Source organism: Salvia hispanica, chromosome 1, assembly GCF_023119035.1.
Source record: "Salvia hispanica cultivar TCC Black 2014 chromosome 1, UniMelb_Shisp_WGS_1.0, whole genome shotgun sequence".
Taxonomy (NCBI): domain Eukaryota; kingdom Viridiplantae; phylum Streptophyta; class Magnoliopsida; order Lamiales; family Lamiaceae; genus Salvia; species Salvia hispanica.
Window position 1 is genome coordinate 40,077,669 of NC_062965.1, and position 18,463 is coordinate 40,096,131.

The window sequence follows — 18,463 nt, forward strand, 5'->3', positions numbered from 1 at the left end:
TAAACAAATATAGTAGTTACTTCCTCCTTCCCAGATAATTCGACCCAGTATTCCATTTAGGGCCGTCCCACATAATTTGTCCCACTTCACTTTTACCATTTTTGATAGTGGACCCCATATTCCATTAACTCAATCCTACTCACATTTTATTATAAAACTAATACTTTAAAAGTAGGACCCACATCCCACCAACTTTTTCAACTCACTTTCTATTAGATTTCTTAAAACCCGTGCCGGGTCAAAGTGTCCCAAATTATCTGGGACGGAGGGAGTATAAGATTTTACCTCTCATCTTGGGGATGCTATAAGTGGCGGAAAGTATAGCTATTGGAGTTATAAATGCATAACAGATCGTAAAGCATACAACTCTAACACACTGAACTTAAACCAGATTGGAAAAATGGCAGAGATAGCCGCTGGGCTTGCAATTGAAGGAGTGAAGTTCTTGGGTACAAGATTAATCCAGCAACTTGATGAGCATAAAAGTTTGATCGAGGGTGCGAAGGAGGAGGAAACGAAGCTATGAAATGATATAGAATTCTTGACGGATTATCTGAACCTGTAGAGGCCCAGGAGCAACAAATTTCTGGAAAAAGCTCTCTTCAGAGATGTGCGCGACAATGTTCATAAAGCTGAGGATGCCATCGATTTCTTCGCCGTCAAAAACCCCAAGTGGTATTCACCCTTTGTGCCATCTACATCCACAATAAATGTTGCCAAACGTATCAAAGCCGTCGCCCAAAGTGTCGGCAATATTCGCCAAAAAGTCGAAGAACAAGAGGGCAAGGTCTACGTTACCGAGAGTAGAGAATGCCCAGACTACCAGGTACTAATATTATACTCCACTCTTCTTTAATCTCTCATTTTTGTCATTTTCTTTTACCAACAACACTTATTTTCTGCATTTATTATTCACATTCACCGTTTAGTATAGGTAAGAATGTTGAGAGTAGAGATGATATTTCAAGCGTATTCTTGTCTTTAGAGCATCCACAACAGATACCCTCCCTCAAAGCCAGAATTCTCACGGCTCAACATTGTTTCTCTACTATAGATGCTCTTCCCGACTCTAATGTAGGTTAAATTTATAAATTTAAAGCTCAAATACATACAAAAACCATTTAATTTTGTCAATCTGATTAATCACGTAATTTTTTAAAATAGTCAATTATATCGTAACTTTGATATTTTTTTTAATTTATCACATTGATTTAGATTTAAACTTATATTATCAAAGTGAAAAGAGGAGGGGCTTAAGCCCTCAATGAATTTTTTTTTCACTTTTTTCTATGATTTATTTTTGAAATTTAGACAAGTTTAGTGTAAATTATAATGGAAAAGCCCTTATAAATTATCTAAATTACTAAAAAATATAATTTAAAATGATATTAGAAATTTCAGCCCTTACTGATAATTATTTTTGCATCCGCCCCTGATTGTGAGTTACTCCCTCCGTCCCCCATTAATTGACACTAATTTCCTTTTTGACACCCTTACTTTATAGTACTCCCTCCGTCCCACAAAAGATGTCACACTTTTCTTTTTAGTTTGTCCCACAAAAGATGTCACATTTCCCTTTTTGAAAAAACTTCTCTCTCACATGAATATAAAAATTATATTTTCTCTCTCCATTTAATACACAAAACAAAACTTTCTAAAATCCCGTGCCATCCCACAAGTGTGACATCTTTTGTGGGACGGAGGGAGTACTACTTTTGGGTAATGGACTCATTCAATTAATATATAAATATATGACACACATTCCATTAACTTTTTCCGCTACATTTATTGAAACTCATGCCAAATCAAACATGAAATGGAGGGAGTATATATAGAAACATACAAATTAAAATCATTGATTTTCAGCTTCCAAATTTCTTAAAATCTGGTTTGGTTACCTCCCAACAAGCGCTTTTGTTCAATGTCGTTAGCTCGACATCTTCAGGCCTTGTCTACAAGAAACACTCGATCATCAGATTAATTGTCTCTAGTGGGCTTCCAAGAACAACGTGTACGCACTCCTATTCATAAAGAATACAAACACAAATTAAGCTCGAATAAGAAACAAATAAATATAAAATAAAAACAAGTCTAGATTAGCAATATAAATCTTATAACAATATTACGCACTTACCACAAATATTTCCCATGTCGGTGCTAAAACTTTGACTCGCTTTTATTTTAGACACGAGCTTAACCCACAAATGTACGGGGCTAATATAAGAAATAGCATGTAAAAGTATCATATCCATGAAGACTACAGTACCAATACCTAAGTATTGCGACTCAATCTCAATCATTGTATAGACAACCATAGTGGGATGAGTTTAACGACCAAATGAGAAATAAAAATAAAACAAAAGAACAAAAAGAACAAAAACACTATCAAATGGAAGTAGAATCTTATGGATTAGATGACGATGACTCTATGTCAATTTGTGGTCAATCAATCTACAAACTATGTCAACTATGGTCTCAAGAGTTTTTAAGCTATCACGTAGGAAAGATCATGCTTTCTTCCGATTATATTGGTTAAGGTGTTTTTCACTCTCAATTCATAGAATTGTTATTCAACTATGGTATATTTTAACAATGCAAAGACACATTCAAACGGGTAGCTAATCCATTGAATGTAAAAGCACATAAATGAGAAAATAACTACATGAGCCAAGCATAATGTTCATACATCAATTAACATATTTGATTCCTATGATTCCTATGATTCTTAAGAGGTATTTATAGGTTAGAAAGAGTTTTATTTTTGATAATTTTCGTGGCCTTCAAGAAATGAGAGAGATTTGGGCAATAATTTATTTTTTCCTCGAATTTTGCCTAAATTTCCGTCAGCTTTGACTACACTGCACAATGTTTGTAGAATGGTCATAACTTTCTCCACAGAACTCTGATTGAGATGTGAAAGGTATCCACGTGAAGCTTTTTCGAAGACGAAGATAAAAGTATGCAATAATCACTGATTAGACTACAAAATTGGCGGCAAATATAGCTTGACTAAGGCTGTTGCATCTTGGGATTTTTCCACCTTTTTATGCTTTTTTCTATCATTTATCAACGAACACGTCAAAATACCAAGATGTATAAAATATGCAATTTAAGAACATAATTTGCATGATTGACATTTAAAATGAGTCAGATCTATCCCTTAAAAACATGCAAAATCTGTGTTTGTCAACTCCCCCAAACTTAATTATTTGTAGGGGTGTCGAAATGGGTAGCGGGTAATGGGTAATTCTCATCGCGATCTGATACCCGGCAGGTATCGGGTACCCATTACCCAGTGACAGCGAAAAATGGGGCGGGATCGGTTATTTTTTTTTAAAGTTTTGCGGTTATGGTTATACCCGATACCCGCGCGGGTATACCCAATAATCCCGATAGTACTCGGTATTTTTATGGTTAGGGTTTTCAAATTTTTTATTTTAGTTAATAAGTTTCAAATATACAGTGCCCGATAAAATTTATTTCTTATTGTATCTCCTCTCTGCTTTGTCTTTTAGTTAAGGTGAGTATTTCTTTTGTTTATTCCATTCTAATCATATTATAAGTAAGCAAGAGATTAGAAATCACTACATTTGTGCACAGTTAATAGTTGGAAATTGTGCAAACATAGCAAAGTATAGAACACACAAATATGAAATCATAGTATAGCAATAATACCAAAATTAATTTTGGATTTACAAACATGTAAAATTACAGCCAACGGTTTGGGTACCCGCAACTGCGGGTACGGGATACCCGATGCGGGTATCGGGATACCCATATAACTATACGGGTCAGGATTGGGTAGTATATTATTGAATTTTTCGGGTTCGGATACCCTCGGGTACCCGTTTCCCGTTTCGACACCCCTAATTTTTGTTTGTCCTCAAACAAAACAAAAGAAAAACCAATAAAGAAACACGGATGTTAAGAACTAGACTTCATAGTTGACACAAAAAGTTATAACAAAGAACAAAGAGTTTGACAAGAATACAAATCAAATCAAGTGTGTTTATCACTCGCTCTCAAAGTGTATAAGGTAAATAATATATGCTTTTAGATCATGCAACATGCAATGTTTACCAAAGGCTTGCTCAAAGTTTAATCCATCCTCTACTTTATGTGATTAAAATAAAAAATCCGAAGTCTTTTTTTAGGTTATAATGTAGGCTCTTTTTGTTACGATGAGGAAATATGGCTAACAAGTGACTATACCCAAACATAGCAAAAGTGATCAATTTCGACTATGTAAAACTTAGCACCCCACCAACAATTCGAATTATAGTAAATTCTAGAGTTTGTCTAAATTTCTTCTTACTTCCCAAATTCCTTTGAATTTTCTTTTTATCCTTTTCTTTTCATTTTTTTTCTTTTGTACATCCTTTTTTTTTTAATGCACTACGAAATTTCTAATTCAAACCACATACATATGTCTATGCACTTTTCACAAGTAAGCACACTCATTTTCTTTCTACCTTATCTCTCCAACTCTTTTCACAAGATATAAACTAAAATTCACCAAGAGTGTATGGATATTCCCCACTTATTTAGCTTCCAAAGTGGTTTGCTACCAAAATATATTATGAGTATGATCATTAATTTGGATATATAAAGTAGCTAAGAAGGATGGCCTAACGTCCTCCTTTATCATTTAAACACTATGTAGACTTAGGCGGACTGGGAGCAAGTTCTAGAAACAAGTACATGAAAGCAAATAATCACACAAGAAAGAAATTTATGGCACAACTCTCACATGGTATAGGCACGATTCAAGACAAACAAACAATTCATTAATTATGCACATTTTCACAAAACTATCAAATCAATGTATCAAGCCAACTCAAACAAACATAATAGAACTTTTCATCATAGGCAACTCGGTCTGATGTCCCTAAACATGAGTATTTCTAAGTTTTCTATGTTATGCTCATGACAAGATTCACCTCGGGTTAAAAAAAAAAACAAAAAAAACCTAACAAAAACAAACTAATCCAAAACTAACAAAAATAAGCACAAGCAACTAAACTCATGGTCCACCACTTCATCCCCCCAAACTTATTCAAAACTATGTTAAGAATAAGTTTGAAAAGTCGGTAGGGACGTGAGTAAACTAAGAAAATAAATTAAACTAAGACATAATTAAAATTGAAAAAGATGAAAATACCAATATTGGGTTGCCTCCCAACAAGCGCTTGGTTAACGTCTTTAGCTTGACGTTCTTCGAAGCTCATAAACTATCCTCTCGGGACTTCCTTTTGTACCTACAATATCGCAATGTGAGCATAGAATGAAGAAAATTTGTAGTAGAGTACAATGCATAATAAGTGCCAATCCTCCAAACTTTAATCATATCAAGGCATAAAATATGCAAATCAAATTATCTACCTTAACATGATCATTTTCATCCACCATAATATTCTCTATCCCCCAATCAATTGCAAATATTTTCAACAATAGACCAAAGTCAAGCAAACAATTAAGCTCTAAATATACACAATTAATGCAAGATAAAATAGCTTCACAATGCTATAAACATGAACTACGTGTATCAACAATCAAGCCAAAGTTATATTCAATTTTCACCCACAAAGGTCAAATATACTCAACCACACCCAAAAATAATTAATTTCAAAAATCCAAAACATACAAATTCATCATTCCCAATCAAACTCTAATCCAAACTACCAATACGTATCAACAACAAAGTCATTCAATGAAAGAATTCAAGTTTAACGCTCAAAACTTGATGCACTATTTATTGGCACTAACAATCCCTGCAATTTACGTGTTAGATCTAGTATAGCTAAAGGTCAATACCGGGATATTGAACATGGAATAAGATTGCAACTGGCTATCATATAGTAAGCGTCATATACTATTTAGAGACACGAAGTTATGGGTTTGATTAATTAAATTAGACAAAAATATGAACAAATAAAAGAAAGTATAAAAACAAAATAATACAAAGCAGACTAAAGAATGTAGAGTTTTAGGATTCAACTACTACGACCTAATGATGATTAATCTCACATAACCTTTACCTTTATGTGTCTCTAGGATTATTAAGAAAGTCGCGATTTTAGGATAAGCCCTCTCTCGAGTGAACCCATCCAGTAGATTAGACTCTAACTATCAAGTCTTCTTCTAATAGATTAGATTCTAACTCCTTAAGTTCCTAAGACTCAAGCCCTCACAAAGGGTCCTATCTCTCGAGTGCAGATAAACCTATGTGTTGTACTCGTTCCTTTTACCAGGTAAAACTAGCTATCTCTCGATTAATCTAGTTAAACGAACATAGTTCTAAAGTTGGCCAGACAAAAGAACAATAAAAGCACAAGAACAAGCAAAACAAACACAAGACCTAAGAAAAGTTATATTCAATAAATCAAAACAGGTTCATAATAGTTTTCACCAAAAAATCTACAAAGTATGTTTAACTACTCATTGAGAAGTAGTAAAAACAATAATAAAAGCACGAGACCTGAAAGAAATTGATAAAACCCAAGGTTGAATCTTCAATCTTCAATCTTCTCTTGCCTCGATCTGCAGAGCTCCGCTCCAATGGAAGATAATGAATTATGTGTGGAATATGGGATGGAAGAAAGTGTAGAGAGGGAGAAGGATGATTCTGAATTAGGTTAAGAGGTATTTATAGGTTGGAAAAAAGGTTTATTTTTGATAATTTTCGTGGGCTTCAAGAAATGGGAGAGATTTGGGCAATAATTTATTTTCTTCCCTGAATTTGTGCCTAAATTTTCGCTAGCTTTGACTACACTACGCAATATTCGTAGAATAGTCATAACTTTCTCCACATAACTCTGACTGAGATGTGAAAGGTATCCACACAAAGCTCTTTCAAAGACGAAGAGAATAGTATGCTATAATCACTGATTGGACTACAAAATTGGCGGGAAATATGGCTTGGACTGAGGCTGCTGCACCTTGGACTTTTTGCACCTTTTTCTTCTTTTTTCAATCATTTATCAACAAACACGTCAAAAATCCAACATGTATAACATATGCAAGTTAAGAACATAATTTGCATGATTGACATTTAAAATGAGTCAGTTCTAGCCCTTGAAAACATGCAAAATCTGTGTTGTTCAATAACCAGAGAATGCTCTTCCAAGGAGCGGAACACTCGACGCAAGCGGTCCATGTGCGACGCCCAAGAGTCACTTTAGACAAGAGCACCATCGAAGAAGACCAAGAAGAATTTGCGAAGGAATGATCGAAATATGTCATTCATCAGACTTTGAAAGGTGGCCGGGACGTTGATTAGACCGAAAGGCATTACAAGGAATTCGTAATGACCAGAGTGCGTTCGAAACGCAGTTTATGGACGTCGGTGGCGGCAAAACAGATCTGGTGATAACCGGCCTTAGGGTCGAGCTTGCTAAACCAACTAGAGCCATGCAGTTCATCTAGTAATTCTTGAATAATTGGAATTGGGTATTTGACAGGAATGGTACGATAGTTGACCTCATGATAATCAACACAAAAGCGCTAGGAACCATCCTGTTTATGGACAAGCAGAATAGAGCTAGAATACGGGCTAGTGCTATGCTGAATGATGTCGGAAGTCAACATTTCGGCCACCAAGCGCTCCATCTCATCCTCTTGTGGATGGTTGTTGTACCTTTATGGACGGATAGAAACCGGTTGTGAACCCGATTGAAGTGTAATCTTGTGATCTGTTCGACGGACTGGAGGAAGCGTAGATGTTGGGTTAATCATCTGTGGAAAATCCTCAATCAGCTGTTGTAGCTGGGCCCGCAGTAGGCGGCAAGGATGGATGGAACCCAAAATCAGAGTGAGGCTCGCTGCTCTCTAAAGAAAGCAAGACCCATCAGGAGTCTTCGGCATCCAACAACCTTATATCATGGGCAGAGCATGCGCCTCGAGTGAAGTAGGGATTGCCCAGTAAACGGATAGTGCGGCTGTGCACTGTGAAATCCATAGATAATGTTTTCTGATTGGCGGTGACATTACCCAAAGAAGCCGCCAGGTGACGCCCAAGATGACATCAATGTTCTGGAGAGGAAAAACATAACAGGGTAAATTGAAGACGGCCGATCCCAGTTGCAAAGGAACCTTATGGCAGATTCCCATGGCATGGACTGCCGAGCCATCGCCCAAGATAACCGAATATGAAGCAATAGACATGATCGATAATTCCAAGGATGTAGCGAGTTGATCAGAGATAAAATAATGATTTGCGCCACTGTCAAAAATCTTGACGGAGCTGATGCTGCCGCAAAGCTTCACTGTGTGTGACGTATTGAAGCCGTTAAATGACAGCTGCGACATTTGCAGGTGATTCTCCACCGGCAGATCCAATAGATCATAATCGTCCACATCTGAAATCTCACAAGTAGGCTCCTCGTCATCCAACACCAATACGTCCAGCGCCTTTAGAGGATACCGATGAGCTGGGCTGAACTTCAAAGTTCAAACCACACTTGAAACATGTCCCTACCGCGATTTGCTTCCAATACTCATCTGAAGACATGTTGCGGAAATGACGCAGAGGAGGCCGGGACAAAGCTGGCGTTGATTGGCCAGCTGGGGCTGGAGAAAAACCCTTACAAACCAGCCGTGTGGAGTAACCCGAGGAACCGCCCGAATCAGTGGGAGACGGGGACACTGGTGGCTGGGAGTTATTCGAGGTGTCGATGATCAACGCCAACTGCACCGCATCAGAATAACTTGTGATATTTGCCGCCTTCATATCGATTCGGATCACCAGCCGTAGTGCTGCCAGAAAGAAACCGAGATACTAGTGGTTGGTAAGATCTGAGATCTCAGCAAGGCGTGCCTCGAAAGTAACAACAAAATTCGGGAGTGAACCGTCATTTCAGGTTGCTCCGAAAGCCTCGTAACCATCCAAAGCCATATTATCGCCAAAACGTTTCAACAGTTCATTGGTTGACAGAAGTTGAACGTTAACCTCGTCGATCATTCCATTCAAGGAATACGATTTATTTCCAAATCACCGATAGCCTTCTCCAACCCTCCGAACACTGCGCGTAACGACCATTGTTCGCCGCACCAATTGATGGGAGTAAAAGCGTCGCGATTGACAGAGCACGAGGCGTGCTCGCCTGAAGTGCACGGGAGAAAAAAACTCCCTTGCTACCTGTGATAATTTTAAGAACAACCACAGCATCGAAGAAGAAAGATACTTGGCTTTATAGATTGATAAAAAGGAACGGAAACAGAACATGAATCCTCCACGGAGGCCTACAAACTTTATTGTCCAACTAGTACTTTTTCCAAGATGCCTTTCGTCTTATAGACCCACTAAGCAAATAACAAAAACAAATCTAATCATATCTAGAAATAACAAATTAACAACTAGCCGAGAAAATGGTGTATGACAAATCTCCTCCGTATTCTTATGCTTACACTGAATCCGTCGGCCACACCAGTTGCCTATTCCCACACGTATCGACCTTCCAGTTCGTATCATGCCCGTAAGCTAAAAAAATTAAGCAACGTGTAAATTATCGGCGATAGTTTTCTATCGGTTAGTGTTTACCAAAGAAAAAATAGAAATTATAGACGAAAATTTCTATCGGTAAATTTTTTTTTTATTTTTTAAGACTTGGGGACATTTATGTGGAATTGTGATCAATGTCGAACCATTCTTAAAGACCAATCTAGAGACCAAATTTGGGCCATCCATTTTTTTAATCTTATGGTTATGATTAATATAATATTTAATTTAATAACCTTTTTTTATTTTCGTTTTTTAATCTTTTTTAATCTTTTTTAATATAAAAAAAATTAATTTTTTTTTAATTGTTTTTTAAATTTTAATTTTTTTATTCAATAAAAACTTGTTGGAGTAAATAATGAATTATATTCACTACATAATGAACTAAATGAACGTATAGTAAATTATCACATTCATTACGTACCGAATTTACTTCAACTGAAAGATAATTATGTCATAACACATTATGAACTAATAAACTAATGGAATGAAGTAATAGCATGACTGAATAAAGTAATAAATTAATAGGATGAAATAATAAATTAATGGAATGAAGTAATAGCATGACTGAATGAAGTAATAAGTTCATTACTACTGCTTGACGTTTAACACAATTAACATTGTATTTCAATAAAATGTCATATTTACTTCATTACTAACTTTCATTTGGTTCATTATTTATTGAATATAGTTCATTACTACCGCTTACGTTTGACACTAAAATTTGTTGTATCATTAATGTATTTCAATAACAAGTCAAAATTACTTCATTACATACTTCATTTAGTTTATTATTTACTTAATATAGTTCATTATTTACTCTGACAAATTTTTATTGAAGAAAAAAAAATAATCTAAAAAAAATTTAAAAATAATAAAAAATAAAAAAAAATTAAAAAATTAAAAAGAAATAAAATTAAAAAAATAAAAATAAAAATAAAAATAAAAATAAAAAATAAAAAAGTTTTATTGAATAAAATATTAAATTAATTGTATATTAATCCTAACCACAAGCTTAAGAAAATAGATGGCCCTAATTTGGTCTCTAGTTTGGTCTTTAAGAGTGGATTTGTGGATAATAGACTCTATTTATGGGACCATTTAAATATATTTTAACAACTAAGAAAATTAACAAATCAAATCAAACTCTAAAGTACAATTAAATTATAATATCACAGCCCTATGTCGCTATAAGTATATATACTAGATATTGGAAAGAGGAGATGTAATCAAATGCAAACTCTATATATTGTATAAATTCCAAATTATGACCTAGACTAATGTGAATATTATAGATTGAAGACTCATGAATTTGCCCCGACTTATTCTTGTAAATAAACCCAACAAATAAATAAAATAAACCAAGAAATGGAATAAAAAAAATGGATAAAAGGAAAGAGGATGGATTAGTTTTATAATTTAGGTGAAGAACAAGAAAGAAATCACAATGACACTTTCACATGCAAACACCTAATGACTCCACAAATTAGCAACACAAGAACTAACAAGCATACATTTACAATCAACCGCCCGACAAAAGATCGAATGCAACCCGAAGGAATTTAATAAGTCTTCAAAAGATGAAGAAGGTGAGCTCTCAAATATGGAGAAATTATCTCTTACAAATATTCAAAAGCTAATGACAAAAACCCTAGACATGAGTATTTATACTAGAGGTTAAAAGTGCAAAACAAAATGGGAAAAATGAGCAAAAATCGCAAGTGGCACAAAACGCCCAGTTCGGGCGTTTTTCCTCTCCAGGCCGGGCAAACTCTCTGTGTTTTGCTTGTTGGACTGCGCGGCTTTTGTAAAACGACCATAACTTCCTCATCCGGGCTCCGATTGAGGCGTGTAAGGTACTCACGCGAAGCTCTTTTGACGATGAAGACAATGGTAATCTTATAAGAGCATTTGGACACCATATTGATAGGAACATTCTGGTTTTAGTCAGATCTCCGAATCCGGCTTGGCTCCTGCCATATCTCCACCTTCTTTTCGGAGCCCAATCAACCCATGGCCTCGATGTCGTTGCATCCTATGATTGTGAATACCCGGATTCACATCATAGACCGTTAATAGATGAAAAAATAACAACAACAAAAAATGTCAACATAATATCAACAATTGACGCTGTGTTGACATCAAAATTCGGAAATTATGTTGACATTGTATTTGATATTACATTGAGGAGTTTGCATTTATCACTACCATTGGAAGAGATTAAGGCTTTGGAAAGGCAAGTAAATCCTCAAATATAGTGAATTTTTGTATCTGACCAGCTGATTCTTACTCCTCAAATTGCGGGGTTTGTGTAATGCACTTCTCGGGTTTTATTCTACTTCTAACTGTTTCTATAGAGCGGACATAACTTTTTCTGCATAGCTGCTTTGAATATGATGTGGTCTTTCAAGAGTGAAAAGAATGGTGGCCTTTAAAGAGTCATCAAAACTAATTTTTTACCCCAGAATTCTTTCAAAACTCAACACAACTTATCAAAACAACCAATTGATAAATAACTAGAAAAACACACACTTAAATAGCATCAAAACCACATAAAGCATACTAAGCCTAGCCCCTAAATATATGAAAAATCCGAATTTATCAATACACACTTGAGGTGGAAGGGAACAAGCTCACATAATTGTAAGTTGATGAGCAGATGGATATTTCATAAGATTTAGTTGGAGATTAAGGAGAGATATAATGAGTAAAACAGGATTTAGTTGGAGATTAAGGAGAGATATAATGAGTAAAACAGGATTTTGTTGCTTATCCAAAATTAATGGCTAACATGATCAGTTTAAATATATTTCTAATTGCACTATGGGGTTCAATACTTTTATATGAGAAAGAATAAAAAAAAAAAAAAAAAACTGGATAGAGGATTATAATTCGATGACAATATATGATGCAGTAGAAAATATGACATGGTGGCTAAGAAAGTTATATTTTGGATTTTATTTACTTCCTAGTTAGTAGAATTAGTAGATGGAAAATATTAATTGTTTTCCTTCTATAAATTAGGTTTTCCTTTTTGCTTATTTTCCTTATAGTTATTTTTGCTTATAATCTTTTTAGTTATTTTCTTTTCATAAGTTTAGGATTTCCCTTTGCCTATATAGCCTCATTGTTGATCTTAAAATATAGATTTTGAATATATAATTTGATATTGAGTTTTTATACTTCGAAGTTCTCAATAAATTTGAGTTCTTTATTTATCAGTTAATCATTCTCGTACTTTTCTTCGTTTATTTGCATCAATATAACATTTAATTTATTAAATTACTTTGTTATTTTAAATTTAATCCTCTAATAATGTGGGCGTCCCACGTTAAGCCTAAGGCACCCTTCCTTAATTTCGTAATCATCTCTTTCATTCACTATTCATGGGTCTCACACTACGTTTTACTTCAACTCTTAGTTAAGAGACAACATCAACAATCCTCCATCTCTTAACCATCTCTTTTCTTCACTACTACTTCATCCGTTCCATAATAATTGAGTCATTTTGCCATTTTGGTACGTTCCATAGTAGTGGAGTCATTTTCCTTTTCGGTAAAGTCAACACATTTCTTTTCACCTATTTTTCTCCCTCTTAGTTTATTCTCTCTACTTTTTCCTCTCTCCTACTCTATTATCTTTTTATTTTATACTTTACACACATTTTTCTTAATCTCCGTGCCGAAAAGAAAATGCATCCACTATTATTGAATGGAGGACTACTTTTATGGGTCTCAATATGTAAACTCTATTTAATTTATATTTAAATTTATTTATTATGAAACTTAAATAAATAATATTTCAATTTAATTTAAATATAGGGTTTAAATTTAATTCACATTAAATCATAAATACAAACATTATTCAAATTAAATTCACATGCTAACAAAAGAAAAATATAATAAAAGTCAAAATAAAAATAAAATGTTGGGTTTGGGATTTGAACTAAAATCTCAAAGATTTTTTAAGACACATTTACCACTAGACTAACTTTGATTTTGTATTTGAATCAAACAAGTTTATAGAAGACGCGCTAGCTCGCCAACTAACTTCCCCAGCGAGCCCATCCGCGAGACAAGACGACGGCCGCATCGCTGGCTCGATGCAGGCTCGTCATGGTGAGATGAGTCCGAGCTAGCAACGAGCGGCGTTGCTGGTGCCCTTAGCGTTGTTGATGATGTGGGAAAGTCAAAATAGATTGTGGATGTTGACATACATGTGAACGATCAGTATTAGTTTTCATTATCTATTTTGAGCATGTCAAGTTCAATGATTCAGTTTTGTTAACTAACTATGCATTTAGGTTTAGTTTAAATTTGTATTCCCACGTTTAACATGAGCATTTACCCTTAACATTAAACCCTGATTGTCCTTCACCTTTGCAATAGGGCGAACCATTAACACAAGAAGAGAACTATTCCATTTTCAAAGAAGAGGAGAGCAAACTGAAACAGCTTCTTATTCGAGAGGTAGCAAGAAAAATAAATGTGATATTAATTAGAGGTCAGCCTGGGATCGGAAAGACCACAATGGCTGCTGAAATGTTTCGCAGTTCAGAGATTCATAACCACTTCAACAAGCTCATTTGGGTTAGTGTTTCCGATCCAACGGAAAAAAATATATTGCTTTTGATTCTAAGACAGCTGGATCCATCCGAACCTCCACGTGTTATTCCTTTTGAGTTACGCAAGCAAGTTGGAAGGCTGTTAAAGGAAAAAAAAATCTTGCTTGTCCTAAACGATGTGCCGAAATTGAGTAAGGAAGATTTAAAAGGGCTTCTAATCACCTTAGGAGAGAGTGATAAAGGGAGTAAAGTCTTGATCACCGGTGATAATCCTGAAGTGGCTAATTTTGTTGAAGATGATTCTCTCATAGAGTTGAAGCTGCTGAAACATGAGCAAAGTTGGGACTTACTAAAGTGGGAGTTACTAAAGAAGCTTCCATGCCCACCTGAGTTTGAAATCCATGGACAACTAATTGCAGAAAATTGTAATGGCCTACCTCGAGATATTGTTTCAACGGCTAACGCTTTAATCACAAAGCTTAGACGTATAGACGATCCAAGTGGTCGGATTCAAGTATGGAAAGAATTTTCCCAAGGCATAGTTCCATTCGACGAGTCAAGTTACAATGAATTGCCTTACTATTTGAGACCTTGCTTTCTTTATTTGGGAATATTTCCTCGCAAGTGTAAGTTCTCTGCTTCAAGGATTATTTAAAGCAGCTTGTAGCAAAGAATTTGGTTAAAATTGAAGAGAAGAGGCTTGACGGTTCGGCTAAAACATGCAGCATCACTGAGTCAATTCATAAGTTCTGTCAAAAAGAATCTGAACCTGATCGAGAGAACTTCCTCCAAGAATTCATAAAGCATGACCGGGAAGGATTCTTTCCTGTAATCGATGGGGTAAAGAAAAATCGACGTGTTTGTGTTCATGGACACATTTCTAAGTTCATCCCAAAATTCATCTCTTCTTCAAGACAAGAGATCTGGCTCCGGTCATTTGTTTCTCACTCCAATGAAGCATTCACTTTGCATAAGAATGACATTTCGAAGATCCGTGCAGCTTTCAACCTACTTAGGGTGTTGGATGCCAAGCCCATCAATGTCAAAAGAATCCACAGTGAATTGTGCCTCCTGGTACATTTGAGGTACGTCACCCTTTCGCTCAAGGGTGACGTTCTCCCAGAAGCTATCTCCAAACTTCGGAATGTACAGACTCTTATAGTTCATACAACATCCCGCACCCTCAAGATTGAAGCAAATATATTGGTGATGGTTGAGTTAAGGCATTTCGAAACAAATGCTTCAGCTACTTTACCCAAAAAAAGTGGAGCTTCAGAGGAAGATGAAAGGCTGGAGACACTCTGCGGCATTTCCCCTAAAAGTTGCACCTCAGAATTATTCGAGAAACTTCCCAATTTAAAGAAACTAGGCATATGTGGCCAACTTGCACTACTGCTTGATGGAAAGAATGATTTGTTGTGCAAATTAGATAAAGTTGAAAAACTTAAGCTGCTAAACCAAGAGGAAACTGGAGACGAGAAACTAAAGCTACCAACATGGATAACAAGTTCTAAACAAAAAGGCCAACTGAACAGCCTGATTCTCGGACCCTCGACATTCCATGGAAGCCTAAGGACTCTAACATTGTCTGCTACATGTCTCAGTTGGGAGCATATTTTTGTTCTTGGAACACTGCAGCAACTGGAGGAGCTGATGCTAAAAGATAACGCATTCTCTGGCAAGGAGTGGAAGGTCCATGATGATGGTTTCCCCCATCTTCAAATATTGAAAATTAAGAACTTACATTTTGAAAATTGGAAATGTTCAAGGAGTCACTTCCCGCGGATCAGACGCATTGTGTTGTTCAAATGCGAGCAACTGCAAGAAATTCCCATTGAGTTGGCTCATATCCCAACCTTCCAAGAGTTGCATTTGCAAAATGGTGGTGAAATAGCTAAAATATGTGCCATGGACATTCGCGAGAAGAAACTAGAAATGAGAAATACTAACCACAACATCGTGTTCAAGCTCTTACCTAAGGATATATTCAGATGATCATCATAGCCTTCGATTCTCGGTGCGTAATATGTGATTTCTTCTTCTATTTTATTGATGTGAGTTATGCTTACATATCTCGGCCTAAATGAGCTGCAAAAAATAAAATGAAAGACATATAACATGAATAATTGAAAATGCCGAACAAGCAACAAGTTGTCGAGCTCTCTTAAATTAATAATTGACGCTTAAATATGTTTATGTTGGGTGCTTATGTCTGTGAATTGATCTCTAACGCTGAAGGAAGATAATGCTTGGTAAGAGGAAACGAGGATGGTGGATAAAGCAAACTTGTGGAGCTCAAACACACCTGCTTGGCTCAAGGTATACATATGCTTTGATATTTGCAACCTATCTGAATGTTATTTGCATCTATGAATAATTTATTAGTTGTGTAGCTACTGCTTACTGGAGTTTATGTAGAATGCAGTTTCTTATCGTTAAATCTTGACATGTAATAAGCAAAAGTGTGGTTTCTCTACCCTCCTTGTGTTGTTCGAATCTGTTGGAATTGGTTTTCTTGTATTTGGATTCGATAGTGTAGGCATGAATCGTTGTGCACTTAAGTCACCGACAGAGTGTCATTGGCGGTTATGCACGAGTAGCTGCTGCGTTGTCCTTCTGAACCGGGTCGAATCTTGTCGGCATATGGGTCTGTGTCAATTCATTCATATGTGGAGCGAGGTTGGGCTCGGCCAGTTCCGTTTCTGCTGTCAAATTCATAGTAGCCGACGACATGTTAAAGCCTAAAATATGGGGTGTTGCTCGAGTTTTAGCACCTGTTACGCACCGACCACACAATTTTAAAATAATAATTGCAATTATAAAAAATTAAAATGAAGCAGGATCCTTTCAAAGTAATCTAAAAATAGGATTTCCACTTCCTCACACAAATTAATACTCCCTTCGTCTCTGATTAATTGTCACTCTTTTCCATTTCGATCTGTTCCTCAATAATTGTCACACTTCATTTTTACCATAAATGGTAAGTAGGTCCCACATTTTACTAACTCACTTCACTCACATTTTATTATAAATCCAGAGGCATTTCTTTTTGGCTTCTAGAGGAAAACTTAGGTTCCATATTTGTACTGGACTTTTTTTAAAATCCGACTTTGGGAGAGACGCATTAAGGTCATGCGTCTCCTTTTAATGAAACGCACTAGCGTCATGCGTTTTAGGGTAAGACGCATAGAGCTCATGCGTCTTTGAAATTTTTTTTTTTTTTATTAGAAGACGCATGACTGTCATGCGTATTAGGGTAAGACGCATAAGCGTCATGCGTCTCTTCGTCGATTTAAAACAGTCGCGAGGCAGAGGCAATAGCTTCATTCTGCGCAAGAGAGGAAGAGAGAAAAGGGGCAGGCGATTTGTTGGTCAATTTCCGGCGATTCTCGCCGATTTCCGGCCATTTCCTCTTATCTTTCGGTAAGTTTTGTTCAATCTTTCAACATTTCTCACTTATTCGTTGTTTATTGCATAACATTAGGGTTTCTAATGCCAAACTTGTCAAATTTACTAAATTAGGGTTTATAGAAAAAAATTGTCTCTAATTGTTATTATGTTGTATATTTTTTTATGCAGAAATGATACCAGTATTTGTGAGTTTGTATTGGGGTGGTAGAATAGTTCAACTTCCTCAAGAGGGTATTGGTTATGATCCACCTCGTGCGAGAGGCTCCATCGTATTGAATTCATGTGTCTCATTCTCTAAATTAGTTGCAATGATATGTGCTAAGATAATAATAGATATGAATCAACATTCCAATGAAATATCATGGAGGCATTGTCTCTATGGTACCGGTATGAGTTACATATATACTGGGGTTGACAGTGATGAAAGTGTGATGTTTATGTTCAATGAGGCTCAAAATTCTACTCGTCATATTGAATTATTTATTGAGTATTGAAAACCCATGATATTTTTAAGACTGCGTGCACAATAAGGAATATCAAGCTTCCTGAGTCCAGAGAGTCCACTAGATCACAGGGTCTAGGAACTCACGGAATGCTGAAAGATCTCGGTCGTCGGACACACAAAATATCTCTTCAAAACCCTCAACCACGTATACTAGAATTAGTACAGGGAAGTACGGATCGATCCCACGAGGACAGATGCGAAAATATGCGTGAAAAGGACTTTGGGTGGTATGGCTGCTGCCACGCAACTTTGGATTGAGGAACTTATACTAGACTTGGTGATTGAAATTTGCTACTCTAACAACTAGATCTCGGCAGAACTATTTCCTAAATTTACCTAGGCCTGGGAAAACAACTGAAGGTGGGGACCATTATCTGAAAAAGTAGAGTACGGTTGAAAGGCTGCAGATTAACTAACTAACAGCGACATCATCTTCTCCAACATTTGGCATGAAACAACCAGCAAAAACAGAGCGAGAACGTAAATC

General features: G+C 36.0%; 1 protein-coding gene across 1 annotated transcript; it reads left to right on the forward strand.

Annotated features, from left to right (window-relative positions):
- Positions 1-14,025: 14,025 nt before the first annotated feature.
- LOC125196513 (putative late blight resistance protein homolog R1C-3) lies at positions 14,026-16,055 on the forward strand. The gene is made up of 2 exons (XM_048095052.1): positions 14,026-14,574; positions 14,721-16,055. Exons 1-2 carry the CDS (start codon positions 14,026-14,028, stop codon positions 16,053-16,055), a joined length of 1,884 nt encoding a protein of 627 aa, XP_047951009.1.
- The last annotated feature ends 2,408 nt before the right edge of the window (positions 16,056-18,463 follow it).